General features: G+C 35.2%; 2 protein-coding genes across 3 annotated transcripts; one reads left to right on the plus strand and one right to left on the minus strand.

Annotated features, from left to right (window-relative positions):
- Positions 1–10505: 10505 nt before the first annotated feature.
- Positions 10506–18492, plus strand: LOC147287775 (protein MEI2-like 2). 2 transcript variants are annotated; one of them, XM_086238935.1, is made up of 13 exons: positions 10506–10906; positions 12136–12189; positions 12311–12454; positions 12544–13013; positions 14125–14283; positions 14376–14492; positions 14624–14775; positions 15760–15851; positions 15980–16913; positions 17032–17116; positions 17205–17273; positions 17423–17602; positions 17822–18492. In XM_086238935.1, exons 2-13 carry the CDS (start codon positions 12147–12149, stop codon positions 17936–17938), a joined length of 2562 nt encoding a protein of 853 aa, XP_086095061.1. In that variant the 5' UTR covers positions 10506–10906; positions 12136–12146; the 3' UTR covers positions 17939–18492. The 2 variants fall into 2 exon arrangements, with proteins under 2 accessions (XP_086095061.1, XP_086095060.1); XM_086238934.1 differs by having other exon boundaries at positions 10506–12189.
- A 597-nt stretch (positions 18493–19089) lies between these two features.
- Positions 19090–23204, minus strand: LOC147287776 (Phosphoribosyltransferase family protein). The gene is made up of 7 exons (XM_086238938.1): positions 22998–23204; positions 21703–22018; positions 21284–21379; positions 21054–21122; positions 20836–20964; positions 19525–19621; positions 19090–19436 (listed from the first exon to the last, which is right to left on the minus strand). Exons 1-7 carry the CDS (start codon positions 23108–23110, stop codon positions 19303–19305), a joined length of 954 nt encoding a protein of 317 aa, XP_086095064.1. The 5' UTR covers positions 23111–23204; the 3' UTR covers positions 19090–19302.
- Positions 23205–24620: the final 1416 nt, after the last annotated feature.

A 24620-nucleotide genomic window follows, 5' to 3' on the forward strand; every position in this document is an offset into this window, starting at 1 on the left:
AAATTATTAGCTTCAAATATGAACATATAGAGATTATAGACACAATCTACTATGTGCAGCACATGTATTTTCTTGTTTTCTTGTTTCTTTTCTTGTTAGTTATTATGATAATTAAGGGTGTCCTCAACTTAGATTTTAATAGATTTTAAAAGTCCATTGAAATATAAGTGTCCTTAATTTAGATTTTAATGGATTCCAAAGTAACTAAGGTGTTTCTAACTCAGATTTTAATATATTTCAATAAAATTCAGTGTCCTAAAAAACTCATAGATTTCATTAAATGATGAATTTTAGTAGATTTAAATGGATTTGGATGAATTTTTTACACATAATAAATTTCAGCCAATTCCCTTAAATTTTGATGGATTTTATGAATTTTAAAATCCATTAAAATATGAGTTGAAGACATCTCTAATTTAGAAAATTATAAAATAAAAATTGATCAATGTGAGTGACCTAACGCAATTGTGATAACTATAGATTATGCTAAATTTGCCATAAAAGTACCACAAAAAAAAATTTATATTTTATATTCTATATTTTAGTTTCATGTATATATAATGTAGCATAGATGAGGAATTGAAAATAAATAAAATGTACGATTGATTAATACTAAGCTATTTATAATACTCAATAGCTATTTAAATTCCAATGCATGTACATGCATTAATTTGTCTGCTTCGGTTTACACATATATCCGTATGTATGTATGGTTAATTAACCATATGCATGTTTTTTAAACTATGTGCATGTATTTGATTAATTGGTTAGTATAAATTTAGACAAGCACAATATGAATGTGAGTTATGAAAAGACAATTATTGCACAAAGCATGCATTGTATCATACAGATACATACACATTACACCATTTAATACTAAATTTTTTAATTCCGTTTGGTACTTCATATATATATATTATGGGTACTTGAAAGCAAGGGCCACACCTTCCAACATGGACGTTTTATCCAACTTAATTAAATATGACTTCTCATGTTGGATTAATGTAAATGGAAAACAAAAAAAAATAATGCTCAACATGCATTAATTAAGTTTCATATGAAATTATATAACACATTTACGAATTCCAAGTTACCACCCTTTTGATCGACTTGCAGAAGGATTGGGTCCCCACCTACAGGTTAATAATTAGGATTAGTGTATATAGCAGCCACAATATGATGCATGAAATGAAACTGATCCAAACTTGAATTCTGAGTTTTTCTATATTTATCATATATTTATATGGTTTGACTAATCACGCCACACATTCAGTGTTTTCAGACGCAAAAACATGACGCGAGGCGTTTTAGTCATAAAAGGCGAGGCGTAAGCCTCGAAGCGTTAAGGCGTAAGCTTTTCGGGACATTTTTTATAATAAAAAAATTATAAATATATATATAAACATATATAAATAGGTAAATATATATATAAAAGTATATATATATAACATAAGACCCAAAATTCAAAAAAATTAACTAAAAAATAAATTGAAAAACAAATTATTAAATATGATTTGAACACAAGACCAAGTAAAAAGCAGTGCCTTATCCACTAGACCACCGAACTCTAATATGTTACTGTCCCATAAATATATTTATACCTATATTAGCTAATATTATTTAAGATATTAGGTTAACTTATTAAAGGGAGAGGCTCTGTTGCCGATGAAAAAGTGTGCGGATGAATGAGGGTGTAAAATCTTGGCCATTAAATTTAATGAATGGCTTAGATTAAAAAATACAAAAATTAATTTTTTTTCCCCTCACCCCTCACCCGTCACACCCCCCTCCCTTTCTGTTTTCTTCTTCTTGCGACCTCACCCAGTAACCCCATTTTTCTTTCTTTTTTCTTCTTCTTCTTCTCGCGACCTCACCCTCTCTCTGATATTTATTTTCTCCGGCATCCTTCCTTCTCTCTCTCTCGGCGTCTGGGGTGGTGAATGGTCAAGACACCGTTGGACAAATCCTCGATTCTCCCTCGTCGTTGATCGGATGAACAAATTGAGGGCACCAATGGACTCACCGTGGCCTAAGAAAGAAAACCCAGTGGTCACCGCCTTAATTCCGCCGGAGAACGGCCGATCGACGCCAAGGCGATTGGTTCTGTTTTTGTTTGATTCTGCCGGAGAACAAATCCTGCGACGCCGTGCGCTATTGGCCGTCGCCTCGCCCTAAAGCGCGCCTGAGGCGCGTTTTTAAAAACACTGCACACATTAGACAAGAAATGAAGATTGTCAGTTCCATATGCACTACATGTTGTAAACACCTGAAAAACCTATTTTTATCCTTTTTTTTATTAATGAGGCTAGGAAAACCCTCATGATTTGTTCACTTGATCTTCATATATGTATAATTAATGCTTTAAGGTGGACTAAAATTCATACAATGACTTACAAATTATATGTACGTATTAGATTAACTTAATTATTCGTGAGAATTCGAATATAAGACGATCAAATTTACTAGCTAAAATAATTAATAAAACTTTGAGATATGATATATAAATCTTGAATAAAACTTACTTATTTTTGGGATGTTACCTGTGTGGTATTACTGGGGAGAGAGAAAGAGAAAAAGGGATCGAGAGAGAAAAAGATATCGAGATGAGAAAGATAGAGAGAGAGAGAGAGGAGATGATGGGAATACCACCTAATGGTATCCCGGGGCAGGGCAGGTGAGACTTAATTCTCACGTATAAATCTTGCAGGAAATCAAAGGGGTACTGAAACATAGTTATTGCAAATTATGAAATGAGAGAATTTTATGTGCATGCACAAAGAGATTATATTGCATTCTTGAAAGGCTTAATTATCGATTTACCACAAAAAACTGTAACTCATTCCCACTTTGCCATCTAAAAGTTTTTTTGTCCTAGATTACCACCTGTAACTTACATCTGTGTCTCATTTTACCTTGTTCCGTCAACAATTCCATTAAAAATGATGACCTGGCAGTTAATGCTGATGTGGCGCGCTGGATATGCGCCACGTGTCACATCTTTGCTTTTATTTTCAAATTTTTTTTTATTTTTATAAACTTTACAAATTAATTAAAAATAGCTCTGAACTCAGAAAAATACACGAAAAATTTATACGGACTCGTCTTGACTAGCACTAATTTACTATCAGATTAAATTACCAATTTGCCCTCTAAAAATTTCCAAAAAAATTAGAAAGTCCAAATTTATTTCTTAAAAATTAAAATAAATTTCCCTCTATTAAATAAATTCTAGAAAAAATTCTAGAATTTTCGTAAACTCTTGGACAAATTCTCAAAAATATTTTGAAAATTACCAAAAGCCTATTTTAGAGAATTATTTCGAGACTTTACAGAAATTCTAGAATTTATTTATAGGGAAATTTATAGAAGACTAACGGTGCAGACTTCATATTTTTTGAAGTTCGGGAGATTATCCTATGAATTTCCAAAGAGTCTATAGTATTTTAATTTTCTAGAAATAAATTTGAACTTTACAAATTTTCTTGAAATTTTTAGAGGGAAAATTGGGATTTTGACCCCATAGTAAATTAGTACTGGTCAAGACAAGTCAATAAGAATTTTTCGTGTATTTTTCTAAGTTCAGAGCTATTTTTAATTAATTTTCAAAGTTTATAGAAATAGGAAAATAAAAAAAAATTAGAAGATACAAGAAAAGATGTGACACGTGGTGCACATCCAGCGCGCTAGGTCATCATTTTTAACGGAATTGTTGACGGAACAAGGTAAAATGGAACACGAATATAAGTTACAGGTAATAATCTGAGACAAAAAACTTTCAGGTAGCAAAGTGAGAATGAACTACAATTTTGAGTAGTAAATCGATAATTAAGTCTTCTTTAAAAGCTACATATATACAAGGAAAATGTCTTAGAACTCAATTCATCTCAAACTGTTTTTGTTCCATCTCTCAGGTACATGAAACGAGATCCATAATATGTATCGTGGAATCCATATAAAACCCACATAAAGTTGGAAACTAATAAACTATATTAAAAAGAAGTTGGGTTCTACGTACACCGGCCAACATTAATTCCTTACTATAAAAAAAGTAAGAAAAGAAGAAGATATTGAAAGTTTGAAACTATAGAGCAGAGGACAAAATTGGGTCTGCAGCGGCAACTCAATTTTTAAATAAAAGCTTAATTAGCAAGAATAAGTCCATGATCAGCTAAATCCATCTTGATCGATCACTTCAAATCACATTGAAAGTGTTTGAAGTGGAGGCTGGCCAACCACGTACAAAAGTTGGGAGGCATAATAGCAGCATTTCTTTATTAAAATGTGGGACATGTAGCCATGTAGGCATCCATTAATCCTATTAAATATTGAAAATAAAACCCTTTTTTTTTCTATAAAGAAAAGGAAAAGTTGTTTGTCTCTCTCTTTTTATCTCCTGCCCTTTATGGTTTTTTTTTTGAATTTCTAGTTTTCTCTAATTGTTTTTACTTTTTGGGTGTTTGGTTGTCTCTATCATATTAGATTATAATTTTTTTTTTTTGCTGAAAACAATTATATATTTCCTTGTGGTTCAGAGCAGATCGAAGACAAACACATATGTAGCTAGAAAAAAGCATGAATTGAATATAAAATATATAAATTTGCTTTGTCCAAATGTCCAATACCTTGCCGTGAAACTCTGCAAGTCTGCATGATAGCCACAAAAGGATTTTATAATTAGTTTACTACTTGCTTTCACAATCACGCATGAAAAAGGAGGTTGAGGACCGAATCTTGCCCACCAAATTAAAATTATGTCATTTTCATTCAATCATTTTGTGTATCCGTTGTTTAATAATCTAAGACTACTAATTAAAAAACTAGTAATTGGTCCTTTAATTACATTATTACCCCATAAGCTCCTTCTTGTACAAAGAATAGGCCATATAAGTGCACATCTAGTGGACACGCATGGTAGGGAGTTAGAGCATTCATTCCTAGTTATCATATGAGGTGAAGAGGGTCTTTCATTCTTTATCCACCTTTTCTTAATCAACATTTATCTCCACTTTTAAATTCTTAACGAAGACTTGCTTAATTGTTTACTCCTCACAAATTTAAATTAATAGTAATATCGAACTCCTGAATTTGACTTCTATAAAATCATGAAAATAAATTATTGACTTGTATATAGATTGATCTCAAGGTTTAGATTAGAAATTTAGAAGTCAAGCATTAATGCCAAAATCAAGTAGCATTAAACTGTTGTAGTTATCTCAGTCACTTGATTCTTATTTGTTTTTACATGATTTTGTTTCGTATATGAGATTATTAGGAAAGTCTTAACCTAGCCTCTTAAACCACTATAGATAGCAACAAAGTAACAATTGATAACCTCTTAAATCACTATATCCATATGAGAGGGAGAATGAAGACAATTGACTCCATTCAATATCCTACATGGTATTGATCCATTAAAATATTGCCCCAACACATTATAGTTCCTTAAACTTTAGGGAGAGATTTTGGGCTTAAAAAAAAGTACTATTTGGGAGACATGCACAGAACCTTCCCAAAAGGATAAATATAGTAGCATGCATTTGGAAACATGTATATATCATGGCACCCAATACACTTATGTACATAAGATGTTCACATGACACTATATGTATCTTCAGCTACGTACCACATAAATTAAAATTTTTAATATATTTTGACGAGCCTAATTTAATGGACGATCAAAGTAGATATGCCAACGCATGCAATAATACTGCAATTGCAGGCAAAGCAATCCCATCGCAAAACAACAGCCAATGGCAGTATGACACGTTGCCACATCGGGTGATCGTCACATGTTGCACGGTTCCGTAGTCATAAAGAGTCAAAATTACGTATTTGCTCCTGACCCGTGTACGTATAATGATACCAGTACAAATACGTAGAGAAATACTGTAGAACTGTTTGGGGAAAAGGATATGCCTAGCCTCCATCACAAGTATATCCCTGTCCGTTCCTCCACGAGTCCATGCACGTGGCCACGTGGACTTCCCTCGAGCAAGTGACCGTCGGAAAGAGAGTGGGATCCCACAGGCCACAGCTTAAATTGTCAGCTAGAGTGGGTCCCACAGCCTGTCGGTGGCAAATTGCAGAGCCAATATCGCATGCATGATTGCAATGTTGCAACTTCATCATCTACCACAGACGGTGAAATGAAAGTACCTCAATGCTGCCACAAAAACAAATATCCCCCGAAGGGCCGAGGCTCCACATTTTGGGCATGTGGATGTGGCCTCGTAGACTCGTAGTAGCTCCCCCACTTCCATTTTCTCACACCCCAACTACCCAAATCTTTTGTCTTTTGGGCAAAGAATGCCAAAGCTCAACATCTACTCTTTCTAGTTTTGTCTTCTAATTTCTTTTGGGGTAGTTGGGGTTCAGGTGTCATCTTCAATCTCATTCATCTCTCAAGGTTTTAATAACCATCGCTAGTTTTTGTGTACAAGAATTTGTACGTGAATAATTGTCGATCGTTAATTTTTTTTGTACTGAAACTCGTACATCAATCATTTATTTGTTATTATTTTTATAATTATGATAAAATTGGATGGTTGTTGATCTATCATTAATATATATGAAGTTTACACTTGCGAAACACACATAAATCAATCATATATTCATTAATAAGTTTTTGTTTATAATAAGATCTATATACATTAGTGACTCACAATCGATTAAAATGTTGTGTTAGAGTTGGCTATCCAATTTTAGGAGTCTTGAAGACAAAACCAATGTGAACAGAGAGGTAAGAGCAGCTTTAGAGGTTTATTATATTGTATTCTACTTTGCTTAACTCGTTTTGCATGTGATGAATTAGATTTACAAGACTCCAACAAAGGGATGAATTGTCAACGCGTTTACATCAAGAGAATAAGAAAACAAAAAAAGAAAAGAAAAAACTCTTGTTGTACCAACTGACTGAGTTTCATAATTTATGTTTCACGCAAAGGCCCTATAAAGTTGAACCCTTACCTTACTTAGGCCTATAAATGGGCTTCATTTGATATTTCTTTCCTTCTTGAGATCTATTTGGGCTCATTTTTTACCTAATTTCCCAATGTTTTCAACCCAAAAATCCATAAACTGTTACATTTGCTCAGACCCAAAACAGAAAACCCACTTCTCAATTATTGCTACCTTGCAGTAAGCTACCAAGCTGCTCTACCCTACGATGATCATGCAGCTGAGACCTTATGGACAGAAGAATCAAGAACTGAATTCGCCAATCTGCTCACATACACATATAATGGCCCATCTACACATATAGAAACTGGGGCCCACAATGATCTTGAATAGCAACATATATCCATGAACCATTTCAAAATATATGTCTATGACATGAATTCAATCAAACACTTACCAAACTCAAAGTAGTTATTGATTTAGTTGTGTTTATCTCCGCAATATTGGAAAAGTTCCAAATTCGAATTCTCTTTCGCATAAAAATAGAAAAGAAAAGAAAAAGTTTAATTTTGATATGTTAGCTTGATATATATACATTGTTAGTTAATTATTTGATAGTTTAAACTTTTGAAGTATAATGGTTGTCTGTTATGGTATCTAAACCTTGCTTGCAAGAGGTTTTAGGTTCAAACTCTCTATCCCTAACTCTCTCTACTATTTTTGTATGTAAGTATATGTATGCACTCCACGTGTAGGTTAGGGCTATACAGGAAGAAATGTGTTTGTTTGATATATATTGTTGGCACATTCCTTGATAACTTAAGTTTCTAAGGGCCTCATAGTTATCTAATATGAACAACATAATTTCTTCTTTGAAAGTATAATTAAATTCCTCACTATGACCACAAATATGTTAAGATATTTCTTTTTAGGGGCTCTATTTGCTCTATCATTTGAAATCTAACACTCAAACTTTCTTCTTTTCTGTTAACTTTATCAAACATATTTAATTTTGAGCTCTAGTAAGATGAGCAATCTTTAATTTCAACCTTATTTTATCGGTATGTTCATGTATGCATATGTGTTATGTAGTTTGAGAATTGTGGACAAGAGTAGGTAGTTTGGAATAACTTTATTCTTAATTACCTAACAGCTAATTCAAAGTTTAGCCAACAATCAATAACAATGTAGAAAATTCAAGTTAAGTTCACTTTGATACATTATCTAAAATTGGCAAAAACTATCACATTAAATGGCAACTTAATTTCCCAATCCCATCGTCATCACGTCCTCCAATCCTATAGTTCTCATTATCTAGTAAGTGTAGACCAACCAATTGACCCATTTGTTCTGAATAAATGGCCATGTCCAAGCGTTCACTTTACGCATTGTTGCTCTCCTTGTGTGCTCACTTTACATTGAAACAACTCCTGCCACGAGTCTTGGTTATGGCACGATTCGACATGAGTCCATGACCAGCCCCATTGTACGTACTGGTTCACACTGCTTGCCTCCACCAAGCAACCCGTATGACAGAGGTTGCGAGAAGGAGAACATGTGCAGGGGTGGCCGTAATTTAAAATAAGCCTTCAAATCAAGTTAAAGAGTTAAGGACACCAAGGTTAATGGAGCTTACAACAAAGACAAACTTTAAGCCATTACCAAGGTTCACCTAGCAACTAAAGAAGAATATGTCCTACTCTTATATCTACTAGTTCATGTTCTTGTTCTAACTATATAATTGTCAACATGATGTAATAGCAAAAACAATCATTTTACTAATAAGGAATTCATTATGTTCTTTCTAAATAAGAAATTGATTATGTTCTTTTTAAAGAGTGCAAACTTATAGATTTGTCGATGTCAACAATATTCTTTTTCCTTTTAAGTTGAATTGAGTATATTTATGAGTTTTACTCATTTTCAAAAGTAGAACTCATAAATATAAGAGGTGATTATCCTAGGACAATCCAATATAAAAAACATATAATGATTATAAAGTCCACTTTTTGACTCTTAATGATAATTAAACTCATCTACGACTCTTAATGATAATTAAACTCATCTACTTTATCCATATCATAAAAGAGTCCACTTAATTAGCTTTAAACTCACCTTTTAAAAAACCTAGTGATTCTTTCTCTCCCTCCCTTCTCATTCTCTGATCACCTCTCTCTTTTCTTTCTTTGATTGAACCTTCACCGTCCGACAAGACCACACCCTTGCTACTCGTCTCTTTCTTCCTTGACAACCTTTCTCTTTATACTTTGCTTATCTCTCTCTCTCTCTCTCTCTCTCTCTCTATTCTCTTCACTATAAGCCATTGTTGGATCCTTGAGGTCCATATTGAACTTTGTCGACCACCGATCTGGAAGAACACGTTAGCCTCCAGATCCGAATGTTAATCTGAAGGTACTATGTCAATTCCATCCATTTTGCTCTTTCTATCTCTCTATTCTCTTCTCTTCACTATAAAACCATTGCTAGGGCCTTGAGGGTCCAGATTAGAGTTTGTCTACCACCGATCTGGAAGTAGGCATCGGCCTCCAGATCTTGCTTTTTGTTGAATCACTAATATAGAGCTCTTGTGCTGATTGTTATTGTCGAACAGTCTCATATAGTTAATATTGGATAGTGCCAATTATTTGTTATTATTAAAATTAAGAATTTTTTTTCTCCAAAAGCTTTTTTTGTGTGTTGGTTTTATGCTTTTTTTTACATGTTTATGAGAAAAAAAACATAATTGTCGTTGTTGGACAATGACAATTCTCCTTATGTTAAAAAAAAGGTTGGGCATTTTTACAGGTGATTTCATTAAAGTGTATTGCATTGGAACTTGTTTTTTGATAATGAGCCTTAAAAAAGCCTATTTTCTATAATAGACTTTAAAAAAAAAAAACCTTCAAAAAAATTTCATTTAAATGGAGTAACAATATTCAATTTTGAGTCATATCTTTTTTAGTATCAACAATAGCTAAAGAAACTATTATTCCTGTTATATATATTGGTTGACCATAAAATCTACAATATAGAACTATAGAATTAAACCATACAATATATCTGTTGACGAAAGAACACCAATTTTTTTATTTTATAAAACCATATAAGCCTGTTTAAAGTCCAGCCCAATACCAGTGTGTTGGGCCATAAAAACCTACCAAGCGGGCACGGTCAAAGCCGATCCACAATCAAAGAAACGTGGTAACATTTGGTTGGACCCAGTTATTCCACGGGGCATCCTATGGAAAAGCAGTGGAACCCAGCCCTTTCGCCGATGCAACAACACGTCAGCAGGCCCACCACAATAAGTAGCGTAGTAATCCACTGCAACCATCAGCAGACAAGCCTTCTCTAGCTCCCCAAGTCCCCATACTTTTGGCCCCACCAGACCCTCTCAACCACTCATCAGCGGCCACGTAGCAGAGAAAGCGAGGGAAGCATGGCAGTTGCGTAATTCCAACAACAACAAGGGTCAAAGACTCCCGCGAAATTATCTGAATTTTCATTTGAGTTTTGGATTGTGGTGTGTCATATGATCATATCTTATATGCTCTGTGTCAACGGACGCGAAAGGAAATTCAAATGCAGCCGAATTTCTAGTTTTAGAGAGAGGGCTTTGTGTTATGGTTTGTGTGTATCAGTGCATGTGTGCGAGTGTCTGAAATAAAAAAGAAAAAAAGAAAAAATTATTTTGATGTACTGCTACTGCTTGGTCCTTGGCTCCAATCATTGCGTCTGTTTCAGTTTTTATTATTTGTTTATTTTTTGGGTTCTCTGTCAATTTTCTTTTTGTTTGAGAAAATTTCTTACATTTTCTATCTCGTTTCTCGGCGAGAGTGGAGGAAGTAGAGGAGTAGAAGAAACAAACATCTCTGCTTCTACGAAACTCTCTCTCTACAATTTTTTTTCTTGATCATGACAAACAACTCTGAATTCAGTATGCCAAATAACGCACCTTCAATGGACTCTCTTTAACTACTCTCTTTGCTTTAACTACTCTCTCTATAAGGTACTCTCTCTCTATGTCTTTTCTCTACTCCATTTTTCCCCCTTTTCTCTAGGCTCCTGAATTATTTGAGGTAAATCAAATTTAGGATTTTTGGGCTTTTTTCTTATAATTTTTTAATTATAAAGTTTTGTTTTTTTGCATGTGATTGTTGATATTGCATGTGGGTTTTTCTAGTTTTGTGAGATTCATTTGACTAGTGAGATTTGAGGGAAAGTGGAATAATTTGAAGCTAATTTGGGTTCTGAAGTAGGTAGGCGTACATGGGTATTTTAACATTGAAGTCCCTTTGTTAAATTTGCGTGCTAAATTTGAGTTCAGAGCTTTGTTCACTTGGTACCCAGTTGGATTTATGAGCTAGTGAGTTGTTCTGTTGCACTTTCTCCATCCGAATTCGCAGTCGATTATGTTTGCACATCATATGGGTTTGGCATCATTTGATTTCAGCCCGAACTTTGTTTATGAGGCAATATGTCAAGCTGGTTTTGTTTTACTCCATCAATTAGAAAACTTGTGTTGAGTTTGATAGACCCTTCTGTTATTGGTATACAAAACTGTTATCATAACAATCAATCCGATCATTGGTAATTCTGGTGGATGTTTTACTTTAGTCCTGATTGATACTTTTCCCCCTTGATTAGATTCTTATCTGCCTGCATCTGAATTTGCATGCATACTTTTTTTTAAGGAAAAGAACATCATAAATTTGTATGTATACTTAAGAGATCAAATGTACCTCTCCAATTTTGATACTTCCGACATTTTTGTACATATTTTGATGTTCACCTTTCCAATTATTGATGGTTTTTTTTTTTTGGTTAAAATGAAGATTGCAATTATTGATGCTTTCCAATTATGTACATGCTGAGTCACATTAAGTTGATTCCTGATTGGCTGACTGAACAAATAGGGAAACATTATGCAGCTCAGCTAAAGTCTTTTACTGTTGGGGTTTTAATTCATTTATAAATCATGTTTTAAAAACCCTTATGAAATGTATAGAGCACTACATGATTGGGCTTCAGGATTAATAATTGATTCCTTTGTTTTTCATTTCTTTGCACCATGCTGATTTCTGTTGATATTATTTATTTATTATCTTTATTATATTCATTGATGCATATGATGTATCTTTGTGTACATATGCATGTTTTCTGAACTTTAAAAGAAATATACATTTAAGAGCTTTCTGATAGTTTAACTTCCATTTTTCATTGTCCTTGTGTTTGCAGAAATTGATTCAATGGAGAAACATTTAGAGGATACTATATTGGGCCGTTCTGAAGGTTCCCTCTCTTTTTGTTAACTGATGGAAGCATGATCATTATCTTGATCAGTCATTTGTAACTTTTTTGCTTGTGTATGCATGATCATTATCTTGATCAGCCATTTGTAACTTTTTTGTAGGGGCCTTTAAGATTCCATCGGTTAACATTCCTAGAAAATTGGAGAATACTGCATGGGGGATCCTTCGTGCAACTGAGGCATATCATGCTTCAAGTGATGCTAGCTTGTTTTCGAGCTCATTGCCTGTCCTTCCACATGAAAAGTGTACGTTTAAGTTTTGTTTGTAACATAAATGTTATTCCTATCTGTCGAATGGTTGTTGAGAGTTGAGGCTCGGTTTTCTCAATATGCAGTGAATTTTTCTGATTTGGAGCATTTGGGTCAGTCTGTTGATGATAGCTCGCCCAATTTAAACAAAGTTGACCAAGAAAATGAGATTAAGGATCCACTTGAAAATTCTGAGTCAAATGCATTTGGAATCATGCTTCCTGATGATGAAGATGAGCTCTTAGCAGGCATAATGGATGATTTTGATCTAAGTCGATTGCCTAGTCAGCTGGAAGATTTGGAAGATTATGATCTCTTTGGCAGTGGAGGTGGAATGGAGTTGGATTTTGAATCCCAAGAGAGCCTCGGTATTGGTATGTCGAAACTAAGCATTTCTGATGGGGTTGTTCCAAATGGGGTTGGTCATTTTGCTCTTCCAAATGGTGCGGGAACAGTGGCCGGGGAACATCCTTATGGAGAGCATCCATCAAGGACCTTATTCGTTAGAAATATCAATAGTAATGTTGAGGACTCTGAATTGAGATCTCTGTTTGAGGTATTCTATAATGGTTATTTCATTACAATCGTCTGTTTTACTTGGCCTCTGTGCCTTGCTTATTTTGTTGATCTCCTTGTTTTCTATGTATTCGGTTTAACGCTCACCCTTTTTTTTTTTTTTCCCGGGTCGGTGGGTGGGTGGGGGTTACTTTAGAGTTCTTACTTTAGGGTGGGGGTGGTGGGTGAGATGAAATTTGAGACCATGGTGATTTTCTCAAAAGGAAAAAGATTTTCATTGTGTTTTTAGGTTGCAGATGAAAGTTTTAGGTGGGATTCTTATTTATAAGAAAAATAAAAAAAGAATATAAAAAAATTCTAGGTGAGACTTTTCTATGAAATGGAATAGAAATTATAGAATGAATTGTAGCTTTCTGATTCAATGGCATTGTCTATTGCCCCACTAAAATTCCTTATTAGAAATTAAGACTCTTAAAGTGCATCAAGGTCCTTATTGCAGAGAACATCAAACAATGAACTTTTGATATCATGGAGATGGCCTTCCCTTCTTTAGTAACTTCACCCATGCAAGTTAATGTTCTAGCCCAACTTGTTATGTAGCTCATTCCCTTGGATTTTGGATTTTCATATTTGGTTGATATTGAGTTGGACTTCATCATGCTCTCTTTCTTGGGTTGGTCTATATAATTATAAGTTCCTTTATTGTTTCAACTTGCATTGGCTAACTCAGTGTAAAGACATAGGTAGGTTTCAGGTTTACTACTTTAGGAACTATCCTTCTAAAGTTAGAGACCTCATTTTGTAGCGAATTTGTAGTACTGTACTCCCAGTACTCATTCAAGATAATTTTAAGCCTATGCTAACATTCTTCTTATCACTGGGATGTTCTTTGCCAACTACAATGTTTTGGTAGATAATGTATTTGGCGCACTGGTTTGCCTTCCCTTGCTAAGACTTTCATTTTTTTAAAGCTTGCTCTCGGTGTGTGAGAATTGAGAAACAGAGTTTGCAATTGGGTATTGGCAGTGCTTTTTCAGTTTTTTGGGATTTTTTTTGACGTTTTTATAAGTATGTGTGTATCCAACTTTTCATCTTTATTTTGATACTCTTAATGCTTAGTTTGATTTATGGAGCTCTCCCTTTTTTCTTAGCAATATGGGGATATCAGAACTTTATACACTGCATGCAAGCATAGGGGCTTTGTGATGATATCTTACTATGATATCCGAGGTGCTCGCACTGCAATGCGTGCATTACAGAACAAGCCCTTGAGACGAAGAAAACTTGACATTCATTTTTCAATTCCCAAGGTTTGAATAAAATGTCTACTATTAAAATTTGGTTTGGTACTAGTGATTCAATCAACACTTTCATAATGCATCTTTTTCACTGCTGAATTCAGGATAACCCGTCAGAAAAGGATATTAACCAAGGGACTCTTGTGGTGTTCAATTTGGATGCATCAGTGTCAAATGATGACCTTCGACAGATATTTGGGGCCTATGGAGAAGTCAAAGAGGTGTAACTTCTTTAAAAAATATGTTATATATGATTTTTTTTTTTGTTGTCACCTTGTATGTGCAGTTGTGCACCTTTTCACTATCTTGATTGATTGTATAAAATCTAAATTTTCTTGAGCACAAAATGCAGATCAGGGAAACGCCACACAAGAGACACCATAAATTCATAGAGTTTTATGATGTTAGAGCTGCAGAGGCAGCTTTAAGGGCATTAAATAGGAGTGACATAGCTGGGAAGCGCATAAAGCTCGAACCCAGCCGCCCTGGTGGAGCACGTAGAAAGTAAGTATCAATTTACTTGATGTGGGTTCTGTAACAATTTGACAATTTAAGCTTAGGGTTGCATTGCCCTGAATTTTAATATCTTAATAATTTCGTAAGAATATAGCAAATCGTGAGGCGAAGCCTATTTGATTAATGGTGCTTTCATTTGTTAATTTTTCTCCTTTAAACGTCTTACACAAAAATCAAATTTCCAAAGCCTTGATTCAGTGAATAGAATTTTTTATTTTCTTTGGTTGGATAACTGTATTGAAGCACTGACAATTACCATACACAAAAGTTCATGTTCACTTCAAATAAAAGTGTTGTACTGATGTTCAACTTTAGGTGTTTATGAGATCTTCCTTCATGATTTTCAGATTACAGGACATAATCTTAAAAATATTTTGTATAAAACAATATATGGCTGCTAATTGTTTGGCGACTTCAAAAATATACATCCACAGAAAATAAATGTGTTGTCACGAGGTGACTTCCATCCTGTGAAAAGGAGCCTTGAGAAATAAATGGTTTGCTTGACGTGGAATGTGCAGTTGGAACTTCAAACCTAAGTGAAGGATCTGAAAACTAAGGAAATATAGAAAAGATGTACAATTGTCCCACTTCTGATTTGGGCTGGGCTTCCTTTCTCCTGTTGGAATCATATCCCAGGATCTTGGAGCCTATTTCACTGACCTATTTTATACATATATCTTGTACTATGTGTAGAATCTGCAGATACCAGCTCATATTTCATAGAGAGTTTGCAACACATGTATTTCATGAATTGTTCAGTTTCTTCTATCTTTAACTGCTGTTACCTTCTGTTCCTTTTACTTTATAATTTTTTTCCCATGTCTCCTGCCCTTCATTATGTGTGCCGTATAGATTTCGCTACTTTCATGTTTTATAACCTTTATTGAATCCCATAACCTTAGATATATATTTTTTATATTAATTCATTAAGCTGAGTAGGGAATTATATCATTGTACTTTTATGTCTAGCTTGATGCAACAATTAAGTCAAGAGCTTGAGCAAGATGAGGCTCGGAGTTTCCGACATCCAGTGGGTTCACCAATAACCAACTCTCCTCCAGGTAGATCTCTTTGCATTCTTCATTGATCTGAGAACTCAATTATCTCTGCTTATTTTCATCAATTCCTGGATATTGGGAATGCATGGTCTGCTAGAAGTTAAATTATGGCTTTGCTACCATGGTGACAGGTGCCTGGGCACAAATTGGAAGCCCCGTTGAACAAAATCAGCATGCTTTTAGTAAGTCCCCAGGTCTGGGAAGCCTCAGTCCTGTAGATAGCAACCATTTGCCTGGGTTAGCTTCCATTCTCCCAGCTCATGTATCTAACTCTGCAAAGATTGCACCTATCGGTAAGGACCAAGGAAGGTTAAACCATACAAATCAGATATATAGTAACTCTACATCAACACAGGGAGCAGCCTATCAGCATCCTCATTCCTTTCCTGAGCAGAAATTAAGTGCAAGTCCAGGTCCCATCTCATTTGGCGAGTCGAATTCAAATTCATCAGGGATTGGAACATTATCAGGTCCTCAGTTTCTCTGGGGAAGTCCGACTCCTTATGCTGAGCATAATTCTTCTGCCTGGCCAACATCGTCTGTGGGGCATCCATTTTCCAGTGGACAGGGACAAGGTTTTTCATTGACTAGCCGGCATGGCTCTTTCCTCAGTTCACATAACCATCATGTGGGATCTGCTCCATCTGGTGTTCCTCTGGATAGACATTTTGGCTATTTCCCAGAGTCACCAGAAACATCCTTCATGAATCCAGTGTTTGGGGGCATGGGTTTAAGTCACAGCAACGGGAATTACATGATGAACATGGGTGGTCGTGGAACTTTGAGTGGTGGTGTTGGTCTTCCAGGAAATATTACTGAAAATGGCTCGCCTAGTTTCAGAATGATGCCAATGCCAAAGCCTGGTCCTGTGTACCTTGGGAATGGTTCCTATACTGGCCCAGCAGCAACCATCAATGAGATATTGGCTGATCGTGGTAGAAGTCGACGGATTGAGAATACTGGGAATCAAATAGATAGCAAAAGGCAGTTTCAACTTGATTTAGATAAAATTATCAGTGGCGAAGATACTAGGACTACTTTAATGATAAAAAACATCCCGAATAAGTAAGACAAATCGTAATCATTCTAGAAAGTAGATGCTTGCAATTTTTATCTTCTAATTTTGTTGGGTTACAGTTTTGAATACCTTTATCATTTTGCCCTATATTGTCTCTCATTTTAGGTACACTTCAAAAATGCTGCTGGCTGCTATTGATGAAAATCACAGCGGTACATATGATTTTCTCTACCTGCCAATTGACTTTAAGGTGATTCTTTGTACTAATATTTGTTGCGAGTACTCTATAATTTCCTCAAGTTGATCTATTGCTAATGTTTACTCGTCTCTTTTTGCAGAATAAGTGCAATGTGGGCTATGCCTTCATCAATATGGTGTCACCTTCCCACATTGTAGCCTTTTATGAGGTTAGTTTTGGTCCCTTTGAAACACTTGTTTGCTGTTAGTCTCTCTGTATTTGAGTGCTTTATTCTCTAGGAAGAACTGAAGAACATTATCCTGATATATGACTCAGAGTGCAAACTAATGGGAACTTATACCATTAAAATTGGTGCAGGCATTTAATGGGAAGAAGTGGGAGAAGTTTAACAGTGAAAAAGTTGCTTCACTGGCATATGCACGAATCCAGGGAAAAGCTGCCCTTGTGACTCATTTTCAGAATTCAAGCCTAATGAATGAGGACAAACGTTGCCGGCCTATTCTCTTCCACTCAGAGGGCCAAGAGGCTGGTGATCAGGTAATATGGATTCTCAAAATTTTGATCTCAATATGGACTCTGCTATGTCATACAAGAATTCTCGAGTTACAATGGGTTTCTAAAAAAAAAATGATCCTGATTTATACTGTAGCATTGGTGCATAAGATTCCTTAGGATCATTAGGAGCCTCTGTAATGAAGTTGTCTTGTAACACATATTGTTCTCTGATGAATATCCATGTGTTTGTGCATCCTCCAGGAAACTTTCCTTTCGAGAAATTTAAACATATGCATTCGGCAGCCAGATGGCTCTTACTTGGGCGACTCATTGGACAGCCCAAAGGGGAATCTGGATGAGAAGCCAGAGAACAGTTAACAATGTATCGGTAATCTTACTTGCTTGAGCAGGGATAGGGCTGCTAACTTCTGCATAGTTAAGTGTACAAAGTAGAGAGAGAAGTCAAAGTACGGGGCATATAATAAATCATTATGGCTAGTGTCCGCTTTTGAGTGCTGGATACTTATGATATTTCCTGAGGAATCATTGAAGGGAAAGCGGCAGAGAGCATTTTGTTAATTTGTAGAGTGCAAATTGTTATTCAACCAAGGGAGTAGAATAAGGTGAAGCATATTGCTGAATTGTGAAGTCTCTGCAGCCATATGCATTACTCCATTCCACGGTTTGTGCAGAATTTCTCCTTTTGTTTTTTTTGTTCTGGGTCTTTTAAATCCCATTTGCAAATACGATTACGTGTTTATATGGCTAAATGCCCTGTTGGGTTTAGGGATTCAGGGGTGTTCGAAAAAAAAAAAGTTGTATAGAAGGGACCTACAAACAGAATCATCTTGTTCATAGTGTATCTGGGTTGTCATGTACTGAAGAAAATTTGTATTGGATTAAATATATGGATGTACAGATATTGAACTCCCTCTATCTCTCTCTCTCTCTCTCACACACACACACACAAAATCATGTCTCAAATGACATTTTTATGGAAGTTCATAGGTGTAAAAGAGGTGAAACTTGCACAAACATGACACGAACACCAACACGCATAAAAATGGACACTGCGTTGACCCATGTTTAATGAGTCATGGGAGGCACGGTTGCATGTTGGACATCATTAGTAACACGATTTTTTTCTTAAATTCAATTCAAGAAGACCAAGCCAAAAGAAAGGGCAGAATTAATGCATGGTTTAGCATGATTGGTTTGACATCTTCGGATTGGTTGCGAATAAAGTTTTCAAAGTACATCAATTTCGGGAAATTTAAGGAAAGAAAAGATTGTCATTAGCTAAAGTTATGGAACCAGATGGACAAGGTTTCATCATCCTTGGAACCAAAACTTTAGAACTTGATTGAAGTTTGGGGGGCATATGCAATTGTCTTGCTCTTGCTCCTGTAGTTTTTGATGAATGGGCAAAATAATTCTTTTGGAACCGCATCCTATAATTATGTACCTTGTACGGTCGTACCCATAATTCGCTTTTCCAGAACTCCACCAAATCATTGTGTTTGTGGACATATTACAAAGCACAGAATCATAAACTTATCATAGTATAAGTTCTAACATTATAGGGAACCTTTAGATAGCAAATTGCATTTGAGTCATGCGTCATTACTCATTAGTAACATAAAATGTGAAGTAGCCATCTTCAATCGCAGGCCTTGCCCAGTAAAACAATGCTGTTATAAATTATGCATAATATTCAAACTATATTTTTACTTTCTATTCGTTCAAATCTGTAGAGCATCAGCAATAGAACCTGCAAGACTTAACACCTCAAAGGGAGCTTTATTTGCTATGGCTTTGACAGTAAGCGGGCAGGAGTCTGTGATCCAAAAGTAGGCAAATGCCTTCTCTGATCCTTCTGAAAATCAATTAAAATCAATTGGCAATAAAGACCACGAGAATACGGAGACGACATATATACAATAAAATAGCATGCAAGTACTTACCATCCTTGTGAGTGAACCGCTCCCATGAGCGTTTAGGAAATACACCATGGGTGACATAAGCGCTAACCTTGGCTGCACCATGAGCTGCCAAAACTTTCTGCCAGAATCAAAAAGACAAAAGGAATGATCAAGGCAAATTTAAGAAATTAGGTTGCACAAGCATAGAACATAAATATTTGAAATGGTTTTAGAATTCTGATATGCACACGGTACAAAGCTATGAGATCTGACCATAAAATTCCAACTGAAGCATGATGTCATTAAAATACAAAGCAAAGTCATTGAAAAAAGAGCAATCACAGGAAAACTTAAATTCTATTTTTTGATACTTTTTTGGGAACCATATATACTTTGTAACACACCACATGACCAAGTACATGGCCTTCTAAGACTCAACAATCTGACGCCCCACTCTTTGAAGCATGTTAATGTTACATATTCCGTAATTTCTAAATGTCCAAAGTATGAAATTAAATATATGTTGTCTTGACGTGAAGTGTTCATATCAAATGCAGCTCAAACATTAGGTGACAATAGGCATATAATAGTAATTAAAAATGAGTTAATTACACTTACACCTCTTGAGGTTTATCATCTTATCACATACACCCCCTGAGGTTTCAAAACTATTGCATGTAATCCCCTTACAGTGACATGAAAAATGATCAAAGTATGCAAAAAAGCATGCTAAGGGGTGGAATGGCCTAATAAGATTACTCGAGGTGTAAGGTTCAACCTCAATAGAAATATTCTCTTGCAGGGGGTTATATGCAACAGTTTTGACACCTCGGGGGATGTATGTGAAAAGACGATAAACCTCAAGGGGTGTAAGTGTAATTAACTCAATTAAAAGGCCCTGCTATACATTTCATATCCATAATTTTCAGTTCACCAGTTATGTCTCTCTATATCATGTCATGTCCATAACCCACATGTGTATGTGCTAGAAATACTAGGGAGTAGAGCGATTGCATGAATTATGAGGAAAAAGAATTAGGTTAGGACTTAATTTAAATTTTTTTATTCATTTTGTTTCCTTTTTTGATAGAAAACAAAGACTTTATTAATAAAAGTCAATATAGTTAACAAAAATTTTGCCTAGTCGTGGACAAGAGGTCCACAACCTAGGACAAGCTATAAAAAGCTAGCTCTATTACATCCAGAATAAATGATACCATATTCTCATAACTAAGGAATAGCAATCTTGAAAGAACATAAACATGTCAAAATTCTAAAGCAACAGGCTTAAAAATATGTAAAGTTCAACGGCAAAACACATTGATAAATAGGGGTCACCCATTGAAAAAATACCTGGCACTCAATCAAAGTACCTCCAGATTGCACCAAGTCATCAACAATGACCACATGACAACCTGCAGGATTTCCCTCCTTGAGCCGAACTATCCTCTTATCGCCTTCACGAACCTTATTACATACCACCTGCCATTAAACAACGACCAATTCACAAAGGTTATATTTGAAATAGATAATAGAACTAATTCCCACTTTAAGCAAAAATTCAGACCAACCATGGGAAAATGATCCAACTGCTTGTGGAATCGCTTCCATGCTCCATCATCAGGAAATGCAACAACTATCTGGAAGGGAACTATAATTAGAATGGAAATCATAAATACAGAAAATACTGTAGGTTAGCAAGCAAGCATTCCTAGACAAGGTATGGAAACTGAAGAAATGATTATAAAGAGCATAGAAAAAAGCATTATGAGACACATGGAAGATGGTGCAGCAGACTCACCTTATCAGAATCACAAAGCTGGTGGAGACGTTGCTTTAAGAGAGGAATTCCAGTCTCGAACAAAGGCAAAACATGGTCCCCAAAATAAAACCTTTCCTGTATAAATTGAAAATTAAGTAATTAACGCATAAATATTCACCCAAAACTGTAATGAAAAAGAACAATATACAGTCTTACTCCCATCGTGATTAAAAATAGAGAAAATGAGAATTTCAAACAGAGGTCAAACACTGTAAAAGAATAAATATTAAGAAAAAATTAACTGGAGTGAACTACAAATACAAACTTCTCAGTAGCATCATGTACAAATAACATGATAAAAGTATTCATATCAGAAAATATCAAAAAAAGTGACCAATTTACATATTAAAAATCTCGTGCATCAGAAAAAGAGAAGAAAAAAGAATAAGCAAACAAACCTGTAAAGCATGTATGTCATAGATGACTAAACTGGTGGGGCCACCTTTTGATATGGGAATATTTGATAGCATTCTTGCCATGGTAAATGCAGTTGCTACATCCCCTTCTTCTTCCATTCGTTCAAAGGAACCAGTTGGAAAGAAAGGCAATACTAATGTGAAGGACGCAACAAACAACCGGGGGAGTGCATATATTGCAGACAACTGTTCAAATATTACTCCTTGGGAGCTGAAGGATGCAAGAAAGGCAACATGTTGGCCTCGAAGCTCTTGTGCATTGTTTATAAAAATGTTTGGAAATCCATCATCAAAATTCCTGTATAAATACAATCCAGTAAGTATTCGCACTTATCTTACACAGAATAAATTCATGTCCTCCTGTAACTGACATGATATATTCATGTATTACATATGCTAGTTGTACATGTGAGGTTCTTGTATCACATAGCTGTCATCACATACATGTAATTAATATTACTATAGGTATTATGGAGACTTGTATTCAAGTTTCCTCAATTGCAATACATTGGATCAAAAGAACCAGAATGATAAGTTAGACTTTAGACAGAACAAAAACCTTGTATCACAGCTTAGTAATTACATACATGTCTGCTATGCATTAAATCTGTCACGGTAGAGGATAGGTACCTAGCATATATGCTAGTTCTATTTCAAGAGAAAATGTGGAGCATATACATTCAATGTAGCGCTTAGTGTAGGATGTGGTGAGTGCCATCCGTCTTGACTAGAGCATATATGACAAATTGACAATGGATTCAATGAAATTTTTTATGTAAAACACAATGGGCTAGTCCAATTTTCAGTAATTACTAAAATGCAACCCTGATATAAATCTTTCTCGATTACCCTTCTCCAGTGTAAATGATTCTTTTCTTATTAGCCTCCACTAATCAATCTAAGCAACATTCAAGTTCATCCAATTTTCAACACTCCTGTGTGCACACTGCACAGCTTTACACAAAATCATACCTTTCCCTCTTTTGGTTTCTTATTCTGTTTCTATTCATTGTATCACTGCAATACTGCAATACTGCATACAAAAAATTAACAAATGACAAGAAAAGTACCCATTTTTTCTTTGTAAAAAGTGAGCTGAAATAAAAAGTACCCATCTAAAATTTAAGACAAAAAACAAAATAAAGCAGAACAGCAAGCAGAAATCACAAATGGGTGATAAGGCAGACTAGCAAGCAGAACAAATAAAGAAAAAAAAAAAAACATAACAAACATGCTTGAGAGAGAGAGAGAGAGAGAGAGAGAGAGGGAGAGAGAACCTCCACTTTATAGTCTGGAGGGTAATTTGGTCAGACTGAGAAGCGACCTGTCGAGCAAGGTCTTCACATTCGGCGCAGTAGAATAGGTACACTTGCTTCTGTGACTTGTCCATTGCCGTCTATCTAAGAGGAACAGAGCCCACAAACTCACGCAGACACACACAGAGAGAGGGTTTAGGGAGAGAGAGTATGTTGTAACTTGAGAAAGACCTGTTTTTTTGGTACTAACTTGAAAGACCTGTTTGGCTACTCTTATTAGTTGGCTCCACCCGTGCTCAACCATAGGTCCACAATCCAACTATGTAATAGATTTTATCTCGACGAAATGACACTTTTGATCCTTATATTTTTCGAAATTTTTACTTTGACACTATACTTTTACTTTTGATGATTTTAATTATATACTTTTTATATGACTATATGATATTAATTAACATTATTTAAATTATTAGCAAAAAATTGAATATAAAAACCTGTATTTTACACATAAATGACATTTCAAACATTTTAATTAACTTAAATGCCTATTTAAACTCTACTAACATGCGATTTAACATTTTTGAAACCCTTGGAATTACTCTTATCTTAAATCATCCATTAAGTTGAACGAATCCAAGGCCAAACATCGGATAGGACATGCGCAATCTTGGATTTGGTTTGAACTTTGAACACTTGGTTTCAACTTTCAAGTATTAAATTATTGTGATGGTGTTAAAATGATCTCAAGAGAAGACTCAAATTTCAAAAGAGTCATCATGATAAGAACAGTGTTGACTGTCCAATTCTGATGTGCAGTGCATGCCACATTTCCACGTGTAAAATCTTTTCTGTACGTTGACCTACTTATTAAGATGCATGTGGGGGTGTGTGTGCAGAGAATAAATTCCCAACCATCCCTACATTTATTTAGTGAGAAAATAGAAAGTGCTGTGTATTTGTGGAAGGAATAGCATCGATCTCAAACTTTGGTTCACTCCCCACCCTTGTTGTCTTGTTAATGAATGATGCCTCTTTAGAATAAAGTGTGCTCTTTATTTATGGTGGGTCCTATGTGTATGTGATCATTTGATTTTTGGGTGATACACATTACAGTATTACACAAGCAGGCACCTTCTATTTCTTGATTTTCATGTTTTGGTGGAGGATGACTTTCTTTAGCCTCATGGCCCTCATCTACTATTTTCGAATATTTCTCATTGATGAAGTCTTTTTTCTATAAAAAAATGAAAAAAAACACAAAAAAACCATTGAAGGTCACTATGTCATTGCTTTGGGCCAATTCATGATCCAGATAATCTAATTTTGAAGCCCAATTTATTTTAGGTGAGTCACTATGTTATTGCTTTGGGCCAATTCGCATATCTCTCTTTCCAAACTTGGCCTTGATAGATTGGAAAGCATGTCATGTGTTATAGCTGCTAGCTATCTGTCAAACATCCATATGGAATGATTTCTATTTCATTGGTCAGGAACAGAGAGAAAAACACTAAGAAAAACAGAACACCAAACTCGCCTTTAGATTTGTGAATATATCTTCTAGTGTTTTTTTTTTTTGGCCATGGAATATATCTTCTAGTGTTAACTCCATGCAAACAACATGCATGATAATATTCAAACATCCAT

The sequence above is a fragment of the Dryas octopetala genome, chromosome 4 (assembly GCF_963921425.1).
Source record: "Dryas octopetala chromosome 4, drDryOcto1.1, whole genome shotgun sequence".
Lineage (NCBI taxonomy): Eukaryota > Viridiplantae > Streptophyta > Magnoliopsida > Rosales > Rosaceae > Dryas > Dryas octopetala.

Excerpts from the sequence above, each read along its gene's own strand:
- LOC147287775 (XM_086238934.1), top strand. The coding sequence starts at position 12,147 with ATGGAGAAACATTTAGAGGATACTATATTGGGCCGTTCTGAAG. Across the intron at positions 16,914-17,031 it reads ATAAAAAACATCCCGAATAA|GTACACTTCAAAAATGCTGC; the intron begins GTAAGACAAATC and ends CTCTCATTTTAG. Across the intron at positions 17,274-17,422 it reads ACATTGTAGCCTTTTATGAG|GCATTTAATGGGAAGAAGTG; the intron begins GTTAGTTTTGGT and ends AAATTGGTGCAG.
- LOC147287776 (XM_086238938.1), bottom strand. The coding sequence starts at position 23,110 with ATGGACAAGTCACAGAAGCAAGTGTACCTATTCTACTGCGCCGAATGT. Across the intron at positions 19,622-20,835 it reads GTACTTTGATTGAGTGCCAG|AAAGTTTTGGCAGCTCATGG; the intron begins GTATTTTTTCAA and ends TGATTCTGGCAG. Across the intron at positions 19,437-19,524 it reads GCGGTTCACTCACAAGGATG|AAGGATCAGAGAAGGCATTT; the intron begins GTAAGTACTTGC and ends ATTGATTTTCAG.